This window comes from Phodopus roborovskii, unplaced genomic scaffold, assembly GCF_943737965.1.
Source record: "Phodopus roborovskii unplaced genomic scaffold, PHOROB, whole genome shotgun sequence".
Lineage (NCBI taxonomy): Eukaryota > Metazoa > Chordata > Mammalia > Rodentia > Cricetidae > Phodopus > Phodopus roborovskii.
The window spans coordinates 2,137,310-2,159,314 of NW_026125537.1; the positions used below are offsets into that span (position 1 = coordinate 2,137,310).

Here is a 22,005-nt window from a genome sequence, read left to right on the forward strand (position 1 = left end):
AAATTTACCCCCAAATGTGGTTATCATTATGTCTAATGCCCAACTCTGATATGATCAATAATGGTCAGTGTGGCAGATTTCTTAGGTAAAACAGTGCTGCTGAGTTAATTGGATGGTGGGAGGAAGGTAGGTACCTCAATAGAAGGAGCGTTCTAACCATTGATCTCTATATCCTTGTTTCATAGAGGCATGAACTTAAGTGCTGTTACATTGCTCATCTAAAGAGTCAGTTTTCCAGTATGATTGTCTTGGATAGTGGACCAAGTAGTGTGCTGTAGTCTGCATATTTGTATATCCTCTGTATATCCTTTCTCTCTCTCTCTCTCTCTCTCTCTCTCTCTCTCTCTCTCTCTCTCTCTGTGTGTGTGTGTGTGTGTGTGTGTGTGTGTGTGTGTGTGTGTGTGTGTAGTCTTGTGAGTATGGCCTTAATACATTCAATCATCATGTAACATAAAATGTAACTCATACTTGTTCCATCTGCAGCTCCCTGTCTGGATACTTGCCTACCTCATACAATAACTCGAGTGTCTTATAAGGCTCCTGGTGTATGACACATAGAAAAATAAAGACTGTCCTTTTTTGCTGTAGTTCACCTTGTATAGACATCTTTGTTGATGTGTGATTTTTTTAAATGTGTCATCATTATTTGATATTTTTCAAGTAAGATCTTGGAATATGGTTATGTATAGATTTCTGGTGTTTCATGAAGTTAAAATACTCAGCATCTTCTGCATAAATCTTAACCTCGTAATTGCCTATGCTGAATTGACAGCATTATCATTATGAAACCCATTACTTACACTGTATTCTGTTGCCTGGCTCTCTTTTTAGGTTCTTAGAAGAGTTAGGACGACATAACTATGTTACTGCTACTTCTTATCTTGAACTTATCGGCTCTTTTCGGCAACTGTTGACTAAGAAACGGCAAGCTGTCATGGAAGCAAAACAGCGCTATGTGAATGGACTTGACCAGTTAGCTTTTGCTGAGTCTCAGGTAAACTTGATAAGCAGTCCAAAATAAAAATATATACTGACTAATATAAAAAGTAATAACAAAACAAGAACAACTGTGTGTTGACAGTAAGTTATCTATGAAGTTGTATGCTATGTATTTCACATGCACTGTTTCAGATACTCTTTTAGCAACTCCAAGAGGCAATCACTCATGTCCTCATCTTACAGATGAGTACGTTTTAGAGAAGCTCATTAAGTTACCCAGAACACAGAGACTCAAATACATTCTGTTTTATTTTTAAATAATATGTTGTCATTTGAGAGTATAAGGAATCTATTTTGGCTTTCTTTTGTAGCAGATGTTAAATATAAGATAGGCTTTTTCTAATGAGTCCAGTGCTATTAATACTTGCTAGTGTTTTGTTTGTATGTCATAGTTTAATAAGAATACCTGAGCTAACACCTTCTTTTCTGGTTTCATTTTCTCCATGGCTGCTTGTCCTATTGCCCTGTGAAATACCTAAAAGATTCAAAGCCTTTTGTGGAATGAACTGGATATGCTCTCATGATTCTTTTTATCATGCAAAGAACTGGGGGAAATTAGGATTTCTTGCAGCTAGCATTTTGTTATGCATTTAAGTTTCTAATTTCTATGTCAGCTATTACAACAGTGAAAACTTAATGACAAACTGTCTGTCTAGGTTGGTGAAATGAAACTGGAGCTTGTTGAATTACAGCCCAAATTGGAGGAGGCTAAGATTGAAAATGCACGTATGATGCAGGTAGGGAATTAATGTTTTTATTGATGTCAAAGAACAGTTGAATTGTGTAAAACTAGTCTGGAAACTAAGCCTTAATTTTTATCACTGGAACCTATAGAGTTTATATTTTTCCATTGAAGTTGTTAGGAATCAGCAGAATAATAGTAATGGGTTCTCATGGTTTCTCACCTACAACCTGTCTGGTTCCTGGTCCCAACAGCAGTGTCAAATAGGGGTTGCATAATTAGGCTTTAAATCTTTATCAGAATGTATTTGATTACTCCCATGCCATTCACTCACTGTTGTACCAGTGAGAGTTTCTTGATAGGTAGATCATTATTGTAGTTGGCAGGATTCACAGCTAAATAAGATTGATAATTACTTTTCTCTTCTAGTAACATGCATATCACCTCCCAGCACTGTGAAAGCTGGCCAGTAGGGATGAAGCTTCCAAGTTAAACACCAGCTTGATTTTTTTTCATGCTCTATGCTTTGAGCATGTGGTGTCATCAGCAACAGGGTCTTACCGTGAAGTTCTGGAGGGTCACCCAGAGCAATGACAATAGCCTGTTATATTTAGGTGTCAATGGAACCTTCCTGGCCAACAAATCCTATAGAGGTAGCACATTCCGGACACTGGACTTTGTTAACCTGTAGTTAGTCGAACATTATTGTAGGGCAACAGCACTGAAGTTCTTTGTGTATGTAAATGTTTATATTTTAGGAGTTCTTCTGTAATAGTAGTTTTTCATGTGGTTTTCTTTTCAGAAAATCTGTAGTGTTAATTATCCCTCCCAGTATTTCTTCCTCTAACCTGACTTCCCATCCCCATCCCCATTTGACCATTCCTGTTCCATTATTTCTCTTCCCCTTTATATCACAACATTCTGTCTTCCCTCCTTTGAAATCTATTCCCTTTCCATCCCCTTATTAATTTCCTGACATGTGTGGGTATTCTAAATGGGACAAACATATCTAAAGATTCAAAACTAACATCCACAGAAGACATATGACATTTGTCTTTCTGCATCTGGGTTACCACTCAGAATGATTGCTTCCAGCTCTGTCCATTTACCTTCAGATTTCATAACTTTTCTTAATAAACCTTTCTACTATTCAAAATGATATATTGAATTCCCCAATCTTCAAATAGTCTTTTGTCTCTAGGCTTGAAGAAGCAATAGGTTACTTGAAAATCGGTCTTTATTTTACCTTGTTTCTTTTCTTCAGATTATTGAGATAGAATCTGCACAGGTAGAAGCCAAAAGAAAGTTTGTGAAATTAGATGAAGAGATAGCCAGTGGGAAAGCAGAAGAAGCCCAAGCTCTGAAAAATGAGTGTGAAAGTGACCTGGCTGAGGCAATTCCAGCCTTGGAAGCAGCTCTGTCTGCACTGGATACACTCAAGGGAAGTATCTGAACTTGCCAGCCTGGTTTTCAACAAGAAAGCAACACACAGGTCTTTAGTTAACATGCTCTGGCTTTGTCTTGGTGGGTTAGGTTGTGTATTTGTCAAGTTAAATGAAACTTCCATCTGCACAGTCCTTCTTTGATACAATGTTATATTTCCATATTGGCTTTTTCTATGTTATGTATAATTTTCAATTAAGATAGTTTAGTAGGAATGGTCTCTTTGAATCCCAAGAGGTTCTGCACATGTGCCAGGAAGCAAAGGAATGGGAGAGGAAGAAAAGGGAAAACAAGTGTGTATCTACTTCTGAAGCTTCCTGGACATATGACATAGAAAATGCAAAAGTTATATCTTATACAGATGTGAGTTGTACCTTTCTGCAGTGCATTGTTTTGTATGTGACTTTTAAGGCTCTTTAGGAAAGACAGAACCACTTCCCCAAGCAGAACAGGGAGGCTGAGAGTATCCAGATCCTATTCTCTGCTGCTTCTTTAATCATTACCATGATTTTCCATGTGGGAGACCTGATAAGAATATGAATTCAACAAATGGCTAGCTTAGCATTTCACAGGCTCAAACCCTGTATGTCTTTAGTTCTACAGCCTAGTGGTAGTTTTAAGACCAGATTATTTTAGGGCATTCATACTAATATAAACTTCCTAGTGTTTTCACTGTGCCATGAACAAGGAATTTAAAATTTCAAAAAAAAAAAAAAATGCTGAATGCAATGTCTCTGAGAGGAGGACATATGGAAGGAGCTTGTTTTTAATATTTCCTTGCCTTTCCATGCTCCCAGCCAAGATGTCTGACATGGAGGATGAACCTGTGTGTGATGATTACTCTAGACTAGTTATCAGTGAGGCAAATGGAAAACTGGTGTATATTTTTAGAGCATTAAAAGAAGTTGATGCTGCAACAGCATTAAGCAGCTTCTAAAAGACTTTAGAACTTGAAAATAAAAAGGGAGAAGAGAGGTTTAAAGAGATGAAATAAGTGGTTAAGATTAATTTCAACTTGACAAGTTTCCCAGGAGTAATGAATAGAAATAAACAGCTGTTGGCATAGTTTCAAAATATAGGAACAAGAAATTACTCTGAAAATTTGTTAATATTCTTAAATTAATATAAAATTCATTAATATTCTGTGTTCTTAATTATATGTTAATGACATCCCCACTTCTAAACAAAATTTTGACTTTTAAAATGTCAAGTGGATTGCCTCAGGAATTTTATGAAATGACACTGAAGCTTAAGACCATGCTCTGAACGGCACACTGTGGTTCAAAACACACACAACGCTCAGAAAATTATACTTTAAAAGAGAAGAATATAGAAGCTTTAAAATAATTAAGCTAGTTGCATCAGTCCAGGCAGACAGATGATAGAAAAGATGGCCTGGGCTTGGGGGGGGAGGGGAAGGGCACACAATCATTAAAAATGGTTGCCTTGGAGAGTCAAATGTACAGAGAGCACGGGCAGATCACAACAGACCCCCTTCTCATCCATGAAGTCTGCCATCCCTCACAGTGAGGGTGACACACTATAATAACAAAATGGTGAACAGAGAAAGAATTGGACTGATCCTTTGGGGAATTATGATCAATTATGATCAAAATTACCACTCATTTAAAATAGCTGGTCTCAGCACATATACTAATGAAATTTAAATAAGTCCATTTGATCCACAGATAGCCAAACCATACAGAAATTCTAGTAATGACAAATTCAGCCAATGGCTGTCAGAATGATACCACTGAATTTGAAATGATTCTTAACATAGATCACATGAAGAATACTATCATAAGAATACACATTGAAGCTGGGCAGTGGTGGTGCATGCCTTTGATCCCAGCACTCGGGAGGCAGAGACAAGCAGATCTCTGTGAGTTTGAGGTCAGCCTGGTCTACAAAGCAAGTTCAAGGATAGCCAAGGGTACACAGAGAAACCCTGTCTTGATAAATAAATAAATAAATAAATAAATAAATAAATAAAGCACACTGAGATCTTTTACTAAATTCTTGTGAACACCAGCATTCATAAAACTGAGTCTTACACAAGAATATATTTTCCCTTTATTTCTAAGGAATTAAACACAGATGTAGTTAATATGGAGAGCTTCTTGATGCAGTATATGTTACATGTCATTCAATGCCAAATTTATCAAATCAACCAATATCTTTAACTGACAATCAGAAAAAGGTTGTGTATTATACACTGTGCTAGATAAATGGACCATCCAATTAACTTCTCCTATCTAGGCTGTCAGAGAACAGCTTTTATCGATGTGCCTAAGGTCACAGTGCACAGATAGAATCCTCAAAACTCTGGATAAGGCTGAAAAAACAAAACTACTTTTGGGTGAATGTCCTGAAAGTTACTAGACTGGCAGAAGACATTGTTGGTTAACTGGATTGGATTTTTCACTGCCTTTATCCCAACTAAAACAGCTTTAATCTCCAGAAGAAAACCAAAGTGCCATGGAACTTAATGCTACTCAGACATCTCGCTCTAAACACAAAGCATTCATCATAGGCAACATACCCAGAAAAAAAAAAGGGTCTTGTGGCTTTTAAATGTTCTGATACACTACCATTGGTTAGATTTAAAGGTGTTTAGCTGCAGAAATTCTTTCACAAATAACCTGCAGTGATTTGAAATGCATACCCCTTTGAACACTCCCTTTTCTCATGCTTAAATGAAAATATTTGCTGTATTTTGAAAGTATCAGTTCTTTTAAACTATGTTCCAGTTTTTTTTGTACCTGCAGTGTAGTGACCATCTAGATAAAATCTAATCTCATAATTGTAGTGACATATTTGGCAGTTTGGTTTGGTTTCAAGCAGTACAATAAACAGTGTAGCTTAGAAATTGTTATAAAACAAAGCAGAATCGCACCTATTATTATCTTCCTTTATGTTTTCCACTATATTTAAAATCCACATTGTGCTTATTTTCCCTGTAGAGGTTTGTCACCACAGACAGATTTAACAATTTTTTTATTTTAAAAATTGTCTTTAGATTATTTTACTTTATGTGCATTAGTGTTTTGCCTGCATATGCATATGCACCATGCCTGTCTGATGCCTGCAGATGTCAGAAGTAAATAAAAAGAAGAAAAGGAAAAGGCATGACTATTTATTTATTATATGGGATAGCACAGTCAGAGGCAGGGATATTTGAGACAGTCTAGAGTGGACTTAATCAGACTGACCTGGAACAAGAGGGAGAAGGGGAGGAAAAGAGAAAGGGGAGAGAGGGGAATCAGGTGTAGCAGCCAGGAGACCAAAGGTATAAAAGGATGGGTAACCAAAATGACTGGATTATATAGGGAAGAGCCTCTGGGGAAGGGTAGCCTAGCCCTTGGGCTAGAAAGTTCAGGGTTGAGGCAGGTTGTCCCAGCCATAGTCTTAACAGGAGGGACTGAGGGATGCTGGGAGAACCTGGATACCAGGTCAACTTTGTCATTTATTTTATTAACATATTTTTATTTATTTTACATACCAATGACGGTTTCCCTCCCTCCTCTCTTCCTGCTCCCTTCTCCTCCCCATGCATTCCTCCTCTGACTGCATTCAGATAGGGCAGGCCTCCCCTTGGCTTGAACAAAGGATGATATATCAAGTTAGGTAGGACAGAACTCCTCCCCTGAATCAAGGCTGGGCAAGACAACCCAGCATGAGGAAGAGGTTCCCAAAAGCCAGCTAAGCGCCAGGGACAGGTGCCAGATCCAACTTTGTGGGTGCTCAGAACTGACACCCCCCCCCCCAAAAACCCCTAGTTTATAATAGAGACATCATTCTAGGCAACTGAAACCATTAATTCAAGGAACTGTTTTATCACTGTGTTCCATGACCTTTCAGACCCTCTAATACAAGAGTCTTAGCTCTTAGCACCTTCAAACCCTGACAGTTGAGGACACTGGTCTTAGCTTCTGCTTTCAGGCTGGAGTCGCTGCTGCGTATTTGCTGGCATGCAGTATTAGTGTGAGTTATGGTCTGAGTTGATTCTATCTGGTATAAGAAATACTAAGGAAATTTATAAATGGACAACAGAATTATTGGAAGACCTACAAAAGAGCTCTTAAAGTGGTCAGCTAAAAATGACCCACACAGACAAACCACAGACTGATCTAACAGGGGAGCCTAATTCTCCAAGAATGAAGCTACAGACCTTGTGCGCAGAGCTGCATAGCTCTACACTCATCCATAGCAGTGAAACAAATGGCTCACATTGTGCCATTCTTCCCACCTACTGTCTGAAATCTAGTGGGGTTTGAGTGTGATAATGGCAGTGGAATTTGTTCCTGTGTAGGGACTAAGATACTAGTTTCCAGCACTTGAACCATTACAAGGAATATCAGAGGAATACTGGGATAATAAGACAACTGATAGTATCTTTCCCAACAATATATAGGTAACAAAATCATAGTTCTAATATAGGCTTGTCATGTTATTTTTACATCATTTTGTAAATGATTCTCTGGGGGGGTCTCATAGTACTAATCACTTCTTTATCAGGACTTAGGTGTGGTCTCTGTTCCATTCTCTATTGCTAATTCTCTTATATCCATGCAAGACAAAAAAAAAAAAAAAATACTCAAAATGTTTTTTTAACTTCCCAAAATTACTTTTTTATTTTTTGAGATAGCATCTCATTGAATAACCCAGGCTGGCCACAAGCTCATAACCCTTTCCTGCAACCTTAGCCTCTGAGATTATAGGTGAATACTGCCACACCTAGCCCCAGCATTAGTTTTTAATTCTCATTATTTAAAAATAAACTATTCTATAAGATGTCTTGTTTTCTTTTGATACAGCCAGCTGATATCACAATTGTAAAATCAATGAAAAATCCTCCAGCTGGTGTTAAACTAGTTATGGCTGCTGTTTGTGTCATGAAAGATATAAAACCAGAAAAAATTTCAGATCCTTCAGGAACTGGAGGCAAGGTAATAAGTGGGCACAGATTTAAATCATATTCATGAATGGTAAAACAGAATTTGTTTTACCATTGTCAAATTAAATACCAACAACCTATAACCCAGGGAAGAAATACTGTTTTCTGGATTGAATGGACTCAAAATTAACTACAGAAAATGGTATCTGTGTATGCCTTAGTAAATTTGATGTTGGAAAGTTGCTTGTATTTTCTTTTCTGTCCAAACGGACTCCCTGCTATTGCCTGTACTTTGTAGCTAAGACTTGTAAGAATAAGACATGTAACCTTCAGGTGTTGTTTTTGAGAATTCATACATTTTTGCTGAGTTAAGAAAATGGTAGTAAAGCAAAACAACAAAAAAGTACTTGTGCTGCCAGGTATGTTAATCCCAGCTCTCCGGGGGTGAGAGGTGGGGCAATAGGATCAGTAGTTCATGGTCAGCATTCAAGGCAACCCAGGGCAGCATGAAGGAAAAAAAGGAGGGGAGAGATTAGTGTGCTGTGGCTCACCCAGTAAGTCAACACACAAGAGGTTGAAGCAAGGAGATTGCTGTGAATTCCAGGCCTCTTTGGGCTCCATACTGATTTCCAAGGCAGCCTAGTCATGGGGTAAGTTCTGTCCATAAAACATTAATGTAAAAGCAAGGGCTGTAGACCCAGAAGGTCCACATTCAGAAATCTTAATCCCAGTAACCATATGACCTCTGGATGAAGTGTCTGAATCTCTGAGGAATTCCAGTGAGAAGTTAATCATAGCATCCTCCTCACAAAGTCACAGGATAGTAGTTGATGCATGTAAAGCTCAATATTGAAAGCCTTATAAACAGCAAACACATAATAAATGTAACCTGTTATTATAATTCAAGGCATATATCCCTTAAGGAGGAAAGGCATCCTACACTGAATTTACAGACATGTTCTCTCTAGAGTTTGAATTCCTAAATTAAAAATTAATTGCATTTTTCATTAAGATAATAAAATAAATAGACCCTTATCCAGTTATTCTCATTTATACATACACACACTAAATAAATTTAATAAAAACAAAAAGAACCAAGCTTTAAAAAATGAAGTAATAAAAATGTATTTTCTTCTGTGAAACTGCTATGACAATGACTACGCTTACTGTTTTTCTTTAAGTTGTCAAAAGAAATAATCACATCTATTTTCAATTATTAAAATCTTAATTTAATAAGTTTATATCCATGTTTATAATTAACATGTTCTTGGAGAGAAGAGTCTTTTCCTGTTTTTTGTTTGTTGCTTTTTAACACATGGTTTCACACATAATCCTGACTGCCCTGGAACACTCTTAAGTTAACCAGACTGACCTTGAACTCACAAATGTTCCCCCTGCCTCTCTAGCAGGCTGGAATTAAAGGTGTGTGCCGCCACATCTGACAAGAAATGAGTCTTGATTTTTACGGAGCTAAGATTTTTTTAAAAATATAAACATCTTTCTGACTAATATGCACTCTTACTTGTATAACTAATACATTTCCATAAACTTCATTTGTAGATATTTGATTACTGGGGACCTAGCAAAAAACTTCTGGGAGATATGAATTTCTTAAGAGATTTGAGAGAGTATGACAAGGACAATATTCCAGTAAGTTATATTAGATTTTCCTCTTTAAATGTGATTTTGTTGTGATTTGATAAATTTTTAATTATATACTGTCATATAAAACATAAGAAGATAATCCTTCTGTGAGATTAAGGAATTTGATAAAGGGGTACTACATTTATTAATGTCAATAGAATGAATTTTCATAATAACAAAAAACACTTTTAGATTATCAGAAAGTTAATAAATTACTATTTTAATATACTGCTGAATTGAAAAGTTCTCTAAATATCTTCATATAATAGTTCTTTATTAGGAAATCTTGTTCATATTTCCATAAAATAGGAAGGTATCATATTTCCCATTTGAATTGTTATTTATTAATGTTAATTATCCTGTTTTCAAATGTTCTAGCAATCCAAAGTCTTTTTAGCATATTGGGGGGAAATGCCTTTCTTCAATATCCATAAATTTATGAATCTTTATCATGAGTATTCTTGTTTCTGCTATAATTATACTTTTAAAATTATCCCAAAATGTTTATTTTGATTTTTAAAAATGTAACTTTTTAAAAACTCATTTGTGTGTGTGTGTGTGTGTGTGTGTGTGTGTGTGTGTGTGTGTGTTATACCTGTGGGTATATGTGTCACTTCACTCCGGTGAAGGCCAAAGGATGACTTAAACTTTTTAAGTTTCTCCTTTTATCATGTGTATGCTACGGGTTGAACTCAGACTATCATGCTTGGTAGCAAATGCCTTTTACGCAATAAGTCATATCAAAGGCCTTCAATGTAACTTTATAAGATCCAAATGTTTTTATTATATATGGTTTTCTTTCACTTTGATTGTAAATCTCTGTGATATAGGTTGCTGTTATGCAAAAGATCCGCAGTGAATACTTGACGAACCCTGAGTTTGACCCACCCAAGGTCGCTAAAGCCTCTTCTGCAGCTGAGGGTCTGTGCAAGTGGATCATGGCCATGGAGGTGTATGACAGAGTTGCAAAGGTATTTTCAGGACTTCCATACCCATGTCTTAATAAAATAGTACCAGAAATAAAAAAGAACACTTTTAAATTTTTTAATTTGCTTTGTATTAGGTTTTTCAGAATATTATGCAATGAGTTTTGAGTTTACTCACCTCTCCCTAGTTCCTCACAGATCCATCCCCCTCCCTTGCCCACCCACCCAACTTTGTGTTCTCTTTGTTTGTTATTCCCTACTCATCAAGTCCAGTTGTGCTGCTCATATATTCTTAGATGTGTGGTCTTCCACTGGACCATGGTTAATCACTGGTGGCAACATCCTTAAAGAAAACATGACTCTACTTCTCCCAGTTGCCACTGCTCCTCAACTAAAGGTCTCCTATCCATTCTGGGATTTGGTCTGGCTTGAGTTTAACATGGGCTTGTGTATGCTGCCACACTGCTGTGGGTTCATATGTAAAGCTGCTCTGTTGTGACCAGAGAACAGTGTTTCCTTTTATTTACTCACCATCTCTAGCTCTTAGAATCTTTCTCTTCCCTCTTCTGTAATGATCCCTTGTCTCTACCACCTCGACCAGCAAGGAAGACGCAACACTCAGACTCTTCTTTAAGCAGTTTATTCAGGAACCTTGAACAATCTTCTCCTTTTCCTCCCCACCCCAGCAAGCCCTTAAATGTGCGCTCACTGCCCAATCAGCTCATGCCACCTGGCGATCCTGGATTGGTCACAGAAGGAGGAAGCACACCAGATCCATCAAACCCTTCCAAATAAGGCTTGTTTACAGCTAAGCTCAGATTACCTGGCATCCAGCCAGGTGCCATCTTGGGGCTGTGGTTTCCCACAATACCTGAGCTTTAGGGGCAGGTACAGAATGTGTGTCGGATTTAGGGCTAAGCATTCTGCAGGCTCTTTTATCTCAGTCATTTGTGGGTCTCTGTTAATTACCATCTGCTGCAAATACAAGCTTCCCTGATGAAGGCTGAGAGATACAATGCTCCATGAATATGTCAGTGAGTCATTAGAAGTTGGTTTAATACTGTGTTCATTTTTCAGGATAGTAGTAGTAGGCTCTCCCCCTAAGGCCTATGATCTGTCTAGCCACAGATTCTTGACCCAACAATAGTGCCAGGTATGGGCTTCATCTTGTGGAGTGGGACCTAAACCCAGTCAGAAAGTGGTTGGTTATTCCATAATTATTGTGTCATTATCACACCAATGACATGTCTTTCAAAGTCTGTCCTTATTGTAGCTCACAGGGTTCACAGCTGGGTAACACTGAGGATTACTCTTCTCCTCTGGTAGCTTTCACAGCACCTTCTAGCACTATGGAAGCTAACCAATGGGATGAGCTTTTGGGTCAGTACCAACTTTCTATCTCCATGTTCTGTAACTCCTGAGCAACAGGGGTTTTATCATTAAGTTCTGAAGGGTAACCAATAACTTTAGCAGTAGCCTGTAATGTTTTGGGGGGTCTGTGGGACTTTGCTGACAAACAACTCCAAACAAGGAAATCCATTCCCAGCATTGGGCTTTTGTTAACTTTTAATGTCTAACAGGGTCATTGTTGTCCCATTACAAACAGGATAAGTTCGGTGTGTGTGTGTGTGTGTGTGTGTGTGTGTGTGTGTGTGTGTGTGTGTGTGTATTAACTCTCCCTGCATATAAGCTTTTATAGTAATAAGTAGGTTTCTATATGATTTTAACCCCCCCTTGTAGGCCTTCCTCTAACCTTCCCTCCCCCCCAATGTAACCCTCTTCTGTTTTATTAGTCCCCTTTAAGCTTTTATATCACTGTTTTCTGTATCTTCCATCTTGAAAGCCCAACTCTACCCCATTCTGTGGCCTCTTACTTATTTTCAGACCTCTGTGGATATCCCAAATGAAACACACACATCTGAAGATTCAAAGCTAACATCTACAAATGAGGAAAACATATAACCTTCCTCTTTCTGAATATGGCTTACCCAGCTCCATCAATTTACCCATGAATTAAATAACTTCACTATTCTCAATGGCTGAATAGTAATCAATTGCTTAAATATACCACATTTTCCTTGTCTATTCTTCAGATGATGGACATTGACGGTTTGTTGTTGTTGTGTATCTCATGGCTATTGTTTGTAGAGTAGCAATGAATATAGATGAGCAGGTATCTCTATACCTAGAATAGACAAATATAGATAAATAGAAGGTAAATAAGTTATTGCCTAGGGCCACAGGTTAGAAGAAGGGATGAGGAGATAGGTAGATGTAGAAAATAACTTAATAATGGTTATGAAATTTCCATTGGGGTAATGAAAAATGTTCTAAAATTACTGTGATAATTATTGCATAGTTCTTTGAATATACTAAAGACAGAGACCATTGGTACTTACACTTTAAATGAGTAAATTGTGTGGCACATGTGTTATATCTCAATAAAGTTCTGTTTTAAAAGTTGATGCAGGGTTAGCAAGATGGACAATGCTTGCTACCAAGCCTGATGACCTGAGTCTAACCCTTGAGACTCACAAAGTAAGAAGAAATACACCAACTCCTGCAACTTGTCTTCTGGCTTCCACATGTTTGTTGTGACATGCCATGCCTGCACACATGCACAGACACACCCATACAATAAATAAATAAAATAAAAATGTGAAAGATCTTAAACATCCTAAGTGAGGTGAGAGGTGATCCATCAGTTTAAGATCCAGTATAGTTAAATTCAGAGTGAAAAAAGATCCTTGAGGTAATGGCTTGAATTGAGGAGGGATCTTTTATGAGATATCCAATGGCCAAAGTTTCTGGGAAATCAGAGAATTTAGTTAAGAGTGTTTTACAAACTTGTGTAGTAAAGGGGCAGAAAAACACAGGTATTGCATAACTATATGCAGGAGAGGAGGGATGTATGCTAAAAGAGAGAATGGAATATTTGGTAACATGTATTAGAATAAGCTCAAATCACAGAATAACCATGCAGTGGCCATTGGGAAGCTGTTCTGCAATGAGATGGGCATATGCTCATAGTGAGGTAGTGTCTTATGAGTTTAGTTTATGGAGAAGATACCGGTGTGATTCTGTTTTATGGAGAAGATACCAGTATGATTCTGTTAAGGGATTAAAACAGTTTTCTATCTAGGCTATCCTTCTACTGAACATATTTCTCTCCACACAGTAGTGTCATGACAGGTCCGTTATCTCTCAATTCACATAGTTTCCAGGTGCCCCACAGGGTTTCTTCCCTATCTATACCTCTGCATTCCATTTGCATACCAATTCAGCTGCTCCTTGTCATCACTAAAAGGGTTAGGAAGGCTTCAGCAATGTCTTCTCTAAAGTTAAAATGGAAAGGGGGCTTCCTGCCTTCTGTCTACTTGTTTTAACACAGCCTTCCTTGGGATTTTAGTCTAGAGGAGAGAAAGCAAGACATTTAGTATCTGCTAAGTGTTTCTTACTGCCCTCTGTTGATACACCAGAAGGGCTGAGATTAACTTCTTTCTGACTGTCCCAGGATCTCTCTATTCATCTTCTAAATTTTTTTGTACCAGTGACTTATGGTATGATTTCAGTGATCAAGTTAACCAAAGCTTATTCTTGAAATGCTAATGGCACAACAAAATTACATTTAAAAAAAAATCCTTTTCAACAACAACAAAAAAAAGTGACTTTTTAAGAGTTCTAGAGGAAATTTTCACTTTGTGAAACTTACTACAAAACTTTTCCTTCTTTGTATTTTTACTATTTTAGTTTTAATCTCTTATGTGATCCTTGGTATGACTTGGAAGAAGGTCACACACAGACTTAGAAAGGAAAAATAATAATTAAAAAAATATTAAAACCAAAAGTACATTCGTATGTACCTCACTATAGAAACAGAATGAGAAGCCAGGCATGGTGGTTCATGATGGTTTATGCCTCTAATACCCAGGCTTGGCAAGAGGATTGTCGTGACTCTGAGAGAAATGTGGTGAGAGTCAGGACTGCAGAGTAAGACTCTGTCTCAAAACAAAAATCAGCAGTGAAACAAAAAGGAAGAAACAATTACTTGGCTTCCCCCTACCTCCCCCCCCCCTTTTTTTTTTTTGGTTACTCCTCTAATGCTATACTTTATTAATCTCTGAATGCATGTAATTTCTGTATTTAAATTTTAATTCTCACATTTAAAGTGAAGGAATTTGGTATCCTAATATTACAAATAAGAACACTGAAGCATGATAGGGAAGAAATTACCATAGTAAATTTACAGATAATTGCTCATATGCATTCCTCCTTCTTTCTTTTGCCATGTGACTTTCAGATGACCTACTAATGAATTTCACAATAGCCTGATCTAAATCTGTTTTCACTAATAACAGTGAGAAAAGAGCCAGAGGTTGGACAATTACTAGAAAGATGAAAGGGTATGAATAATGCACATACTGCATAATAGGCTCATTTGGATTATCTGTGAGCCAATGGCAAGAGCACTCTGCCCTAATCCATTCTCCACTGCTCCGTGCTTCTCCATGACTATGCATACACAGAGGGGCAGGATGAATGATTCATGCAGAAGAGGTAGTTGCTAAGTGACCACTGCCAGGAAGTCTATAACATGTACAAGTACTTTTTGTCTTAATACATTTTGCATACTTAGACTTCCTGGTCATTTACATTGCAATGGCTAACAGACAGCAGCAACAAAATATTTTTGATCAAACATAAAGTAGACCTTAATTCAACCTCTAGCTTTAAGGGATTAGGATGTAGTTCACTGTAGATCCCTTGCTCAGCATGCTTGGCACCCTAGCTTTGATCCCCAGCACCTGGCAGAAGAAACTATTTCTGCCCTTCTTTTTTTTTTATAATTTTTTTATTTTTATTTTACATATTGATCCCAGTTCCCTCTCTCTCCCTCCCTCATTCTCTTTCTCTTTCCCACCCTCTCATGCCCCACCACCACCCTCTCCCCATACCCCTCCCCCACTCCACATGCAGGGTGATGCCCTCCAGGAGGGACCATCCAAATCTGTCAAGTCATTTGGATCAGGGACTAGGCTTTCTCTCCTTTCTCTAGGCTAAAGGAGTATCCCTCCATGGGGGATGTGCCCCCAAAATCCCTTTGTGCATCAGGAATATATCCTGGTTCCACTGTCGGAGGTCCCCCAGCCTGCTCAGGCCCTCCAGCTGAGACCCATGTTCAGGGGGTCTGAGTCAGTCCCATGCTGGATTCCCAGCTATCAGTCTGGGGCCCATCAGCTCTTCCTTGTTCAGATCAGCTGTCTCTATGCGTTTCTGGAGCCTCGTCTTGTCCTCCCTCTGCATCTGGATTCCAGTTTGGCTCACTGTTTAGTTGTGGGTGTTTCCTTCTGTTTTCATCAAGTACTAGATGAGGGCTCCATAACGGTGGATAAGTTAGCCATTGATCTCATTATCAGGGAAAGGCATTTATGGTAGTCTTAACACTGTTGCTCAAATTGTTAGTTGGGTTCAGTCTTGTAGGTCTCTGGACATTTCTCTAGGTTCAGTTTTCTCTTCAAACCTATAATGGCTCCCTCTTTTTTTTTTTTTTTTTTTTTTTCTTCTTTCACATTTTCTTTTTTTATTTTATTTAATTTTATATAACAAAGTCCAATTAAATGAAAACAAACATTTATACACAATATTTGGGAATTTGGGCGTCGTTCTTTCCAAACTACTTCCTACTGGTAAGGGGTGCTGTCTTGGGGGATTGGAAGAAGATTCAGATATCCTGGCTGTAGTCTGTAGGGCTGTTTTGTCCAGCTGTTTTGAATGTAGGATTAGCTTGTATTCTGTTTCAGGCGGTCTGGCATGATCAAACCACATTAGTCTGGAAGGAATCCACATCTTTTCATTTTCTGTGGAAACAAAAATAGAAATCCTTTTCCCCAGTAACTTGTCCTTCAACTTAAATTTTGGAGTCAAAGCATTTTTTTTAATTTAATTTATTATTTTACATGTTGATCCCAGTTCCCTTTCCCTCCCTCCTTCCCTCCCTTTTACCCTCTCTGCTCTCTCACATGCCCTCTAACCACCCTCCCCTTCCATCTCCCCACCCCAATTCCATATGTAGGGGAATGCCATCCAGTTGGGGTCATGTAGATCTGACAGGTCCTGTGAAGTAGGAACTAGGGCTTCTCTCCTGTCTCTAGATTAAGGCAGTTATCCCTCCATGGGGGATATGTTCCTAAATGGCTCCCTCTTTTATGCTCTCTCTCTCTCTCTCTCTCTCTCTCCTCTCATCTCTTGTCTATTCCTCCTGTGACTCAATCTTCTTAGTCCCATGTGCTTTCCTCTCCTCCCCTTCTCTTTCTCCTAGTTCCCTCTCCACTCACTGCCCCCCCACTCCCCATATGCTCTGGAGATCTTGTCCCTTTCCCCTTCTGTGAGGGACCTTATATGAATCTTTTAGAATACTCCTTGTATCCTAGTTCCTCTGGTGGTGTGAATTATAGGCTGGTGATCCTTTGCTCTATGTCTAAAATCCATATATGAGTGAGTACATACCATGTTCCTCTTTTTGTACTGGGTTACCTCATTCAGGATGGTTTCTTCAAGTTCTATCCACTTTCCTGCGAATTTCAAGAGTCCATTGTTTTTCCACAGAGTAGTAGTTTGCTGCATATTGTGATATTTTCACTCTATATTAAAATAGATATTATTTCAGAACAATTTATTTTATATAATATAGTTTACAAATCCAAATGATTTGTATTCCTTGTGGAGCATATAGGTCTTTTTGCTCTATGTAAGATTTAAGTGGTTATTATATACTATTTGTTGTTATAGCCCATATCTGACCTGTACCATCTGACATGTACATAGAACACACAACATGTGCATATTATTCCCAAACAGGTTGTGGCCCCTAAGAAAGCGCGCTTATCAGAGGCTCAGAAGTCCCTGGCTGAGACAATGGAACTCTTGAATCAGAAGAGAGGAGAGCTTGCAGAAGTAGAACATCACCTGGAGAATTTACAGAAGACTTTTCTAGAGAAGACAGAGGAAAAGGCAGCCTTAGAAGATCAGGTGGAACTGTGTGCCAAGAAGCTGGAACGAGCCTCAAAACTGATAGGAGGGCTGGGAGGAGAGAAATCAAGGTAGAGGCTCCTGTTTCTCATGAGACTAAGGATAGCAGGCTTGGGGAGGGGGGCTCTCATCAGGGGCTGGAGCTCTCCAAGGGAGCAAGATATGTATTGAGGGCAATTTTTATAACTTGTTTTCAAAAACAAAAACAAAAGGAGAGGAGAAGAGGAGAAAAGAAAATGCAATGTTAACAGTTTTTTAAGCTAAGTGATAATTGTTGGTTGAGCATAGAAACTCTCCAATTTTCTATGTATCTTTAGATTGGACTGGGCAGTTAGCTATCTCATTATCGTTAATGTTCATTCAGTGAATAGCATGAAATAGTAATTTAGTTCAAGTCAGATGGTTTTGAAATAACATCTGTCATGATGGTTTTTATTTATCATGAATGGAAAAACTTATCAACTTTATCTGCAGAAACTCAACCTTTTATTTTTTTAAGATTTTTATTTATTCTGTATACAATGTTATGCCTGCACACCAGAAGAGGACACCAGATCTCATTACAGATGGTTGTGAGCCACCGTGTGGTTGCTGGGAATTGAACTCAGGACTTCTGGAAGAGCAGCCAGTGCTCTTAACCTATGAGCCATCTCTCCAGTTTGAAACTCAACTTTTTAATTTAAGGAGTATCAAAGAGTCTTACTTCAAAATAGTATTTCTGGAATGAACTATAAAGAAATAAATACTGAAGCAAACAATGGAACTAAACAAAAAATCATAAGGCAGAAATGCTGGGGTTGTCATTGTTGTTGGAAAGGCACGTACTTTGTGCCCTAATATTGAAATATGATAAATTCATATACTATAACATATCAGAGTTAGAAGGGATCCAACCTTCTCATTTTACAGATAAGCCAGACATTTTGTAGCTTTTTCTTACAGAATTTGGACAAGAAGACCCTTATACTTTCTTTTTATTGTTTTAATTTTATGTATATGACTGTTGGCCTGAATGTATGTCTGTGCACCATATACGTGCCTGGTATCTGTGGAAGCCAGAAAAGGGTGTTGGATCCTCTGAACTGTAGTTGCAGACAGTTGTGGGCCACCATGTAAGAGCTGCAAACTGATCCCTAGGCCTTTTAAAAGAGCAGCCAATGTTCTTAACCACTGAGCCATTCCTCCCAGCCAACCCTTCTCATACAGTTGGCCTTGCCTTTGGCTTGTTGCACAGATGGTCTCAAGCTGCCAGTGACCTTCAGATAACATATGAGAACTTAACTGGTGACGTCTTAGTGTCAGCGGGGGTGATAGCTTACCTTGGTGCTTTCACTTCTGGGTTTCGACAAGAGTGCATAGAAGATTGGAGCATGTTGTGCAAGGTACTAAATTTATACTTGTGCATTTTGTTTTAGAGCATTTCAGGTATATTTTGGAAAATATAGTGATGAGGACTGGGAAAAAAAGAACACTAATAATATGGGAAGTCCCTCTTTCCCCCACCCCACCCCCGTGTCCGTCCCTCCCCCTCTCACTACCTGTCTCTTCTTTAACTAGTAGAATACTCTCAAAGTCCAACTTTCAATGTAGTTTTTATTGCAGTTAAACATGTATTTTAACTTAATCTTTCAATTAAGGTGAAGGAATATATCAGATTTTTGTTTATTTCTTACAGGAGAAAAGATTTCCATGTTCAGAGGAGTTCTCATTGAGTAAAACCTTGGGTGATCCAGTAAAAATTAGAGCTTGGAATATTGCTGGGTTACCAACAGATGCATTCTCCATAGACAATGGTGTGATTGTTAATAATTCTAGACGATGGTAAGGAACATAAAGGGTTTCCTTATGTTTATTTTCAAATCTTCAAATATATAAAAGTTGAAAGACTTTTACCAGAAACACCAGTGTAATGGTCACCCCTAGACTCTGCAGTTAGCATTTTGTTTTATTTGCTGCTTAATCACAAATCCATGTATGCTTCTGCTAACCCATCCTTCTAAATGTGTTTACAGATGAGCTGCAGACATGTGTTTTCCTGTTAGCCACTTCAGCATGTATATTGTTGACTACATCAGCATTAGCTTATGTATTTTTTTGTTTGAGGTCAAAGTTATATGTATCAAAATAGAAAAACTCAAATGTGCCATTTGGTGAGCTCAAAAAGAGTATACACCAGTGTACTCAAGCCCTCCATCAAGATGCAGAGCAAGGCTTCCTCCTGGATTCCTTCACCCAGAAAATCCTTGTTCCAATTACTTCTCAACATAGATTAGCTATGCCCGTTATAGACATCACACCTACTTCTTGACATATATACGGGGCATCTTCCTCTCAAGATAACTGTTTTTAGATTCATCCATGTATGGGTACTTTGTTTCAGGGAGGATTGTATTCTTCTGTATAAACACACGAGTATTTATGATTCCACTGTTTATTCAGTTGTCTTACCAGATGAAAGATTTCTAAATAATTCTTGCATCAATTTCTCTATTTGTAAAGTGGGGCAGTAAGTATGCCCAAGTGAGGACATTGTGAGGATGTGGGACACTTAAGAGTAGTATCAAATGAATATAAGAACTCAAGAGTACAATATGGCATACTTTAGAAATGGGGGACACTTAAAATTGGCTGATGGTGTGGCTGAATGACCACTGAAGAGACTTTTTCTCAAAGGAGAGTAATCTTCCAAATACTGGAAATTATTCCTCATATTAAAGTTGATTATAACTCCCACTTACTGTTGTCTTCTCTAGCCTCCACCATCCAGCAAGTCCCAGGTTGAGTAACCATTGTTCTATCTCTCCTAATTAATTACAAATTCTTTTGTAAGTGGATTTATTTTTTTATATGCATAAGTGTTTGCTTGTGTGTATTTCTGTGTACAATATGCCTGGTTGCCTGCAGAGGCCAGTAAAGAGTGTTTGGTCCCCTGAGCTGGAGTTGTAGACGCCTATAAGCTGTCACATGGATCATCTGCAAGAGCAGCAAATGCCCTAAATCATTAAATCATCACTCCAGCTACCAATTATATACTCTCAAATACAAAGCCTTTACTATCCTAGAAAAACATTCCTAAATAGATTTTAAATATACACCAGACTTAACTTGGGCACTCACTCTACTTAAAACTTGCAAAAATCATTTATTAGATGGTGTATTTTTTATTTTAAACTTTTAACAAATGATTTGTACCATTATTTTTCACATTACAGTAAGTGATGCCATGTACTAAAATTGCTGTGATGACAGTGTTATTGAAAACAGCACAGCTCACAGATTCACAAATTCCTAGTTCTTCTAACACTGGTCTAGTTTTAGAATCTTGGAATTTTGGCCAATGTGAAACTGTATTTCTTCATTTATAAGAATGAAGTTCTTTTTTATTTGTTAAATTATCTCTTGACAATTTCATAAATGTATGTAATACATTCTGCATACTCATCCATTTACCTCCTCCCATAAGTAGTCCTCCCCAGCAGTCCTCCCCAGCAATCCTCCCCAGCTCCTCCCCCAGCTTCTCCACCAGCAGTCCTACCCCAGCTAGTCCTACCATTGTACTTTCTTTTTGTTTTTGCTTTGTGATCACTGGGTTTAGCCAGGGGCATTCTTTTACTTACTGTTTTAACTTAAATTCTAAATTTTTTGAAAATTGCATATACTACAATATTACAATATCTACCCTTTCCTCTTCCCCTTCCATTCCCACTGTGCTTCCATCCTGGCAAATTTATGACCTTTTCTTTAGTTATTATTGTTATATACATGTACATATACAATCATAGGACTTTTATAAAGATAAATCTTGATATAAATTATGTTGTAACAATGGATGACAACATTCAATAATTGCATAGATTTTTAAGGAATTGAAGCATTTATGTGTTCCTCTTGGAATTTTCTTATATTTGTAGGCCTCTAATGATTGACCCCCAGGGTCAAGCCAATAAGTGGATCAAAAACTCTGAGAAAGAAAATCAGCTTAGTGTTATTAAACTATCAGATTCAGACTATATGAGAACGTTGGAAAACTGCATTCAGTTTGGGACTCCACTTCTGCTGGAAAATGTTGGTGAAGATCTGGATCCCTCTTTGGAGCCTTTGTTACTTAGACAAACTTTTAAACAAGGTAGAACTAAAAGATAATTGGATTACTTTGAGACATAAAAGAAAAATAAAACAAACTTAATAATGATGATTATGATGTAGAAATCCTGCAGCATTGCTATGCGGAGAAAGAAATCTGAAAGACACTTTCAGAAGTGAACCTCGGTCAGGTATCCTAAGATCAGTTTTCACCCTCTTCTTTACTATCTATCCCTTACTACCTGGATTCCAGTTCTGCTGAGGGCATGATCCAGTTGATGCCAGACAGAAATCCCCTTGTC

At 37.9% G+C, this 22,005-nt stretch overlaps 1 protein-coding gene across 1 annotated transcript in view; it reads left to right on the forward strand.

Moving 5' to 3' along the window:
- Nucleotides 1–22,005, forward strand: part of Dnah12 (dynein axonemal heavy chain 12) — a 180,611-nt gene that overhangs the window by 121,141 nt on the left and 37,465 nt on the right. Inside the window, exons 46-55 of the mRNA XM_051176738.1 lie at nt 832–994; nt 1,656–1,736; nt 2,946–3,126; nt 7,946–8,073; nt 9,582–9,671; nt 10,496–10,636; nt 17,450–17,691; nt 18,855–19,002; nt 19,296–19,441; nt 21,532–21,746. Of these exons, the coding sequence (XP_051032695.1) occupies nt 832–994; nt 1,656–1,736; nt 2,946–3,126; nt 7,946–8,073; nt 9,582–9,671; nt 10,496–10,636; nt 17,450–17,691; nt 18,855–19,002; nt 19,296–19,441; nt 21,532–21,746 (1,535 nt within the window). The remainder of the gene's footprint in view (nt 1–831; nt 995–1,655; nt 1,737–2,945; nt 3,127–7,945; nt 8,074–9,581; nt 9,672–10,495; nt 10,637–17,449; nt 17,692–18,854; nt 19,003–19,295; nt 19,442–21,531; nt 21,747–22,005) is intronic.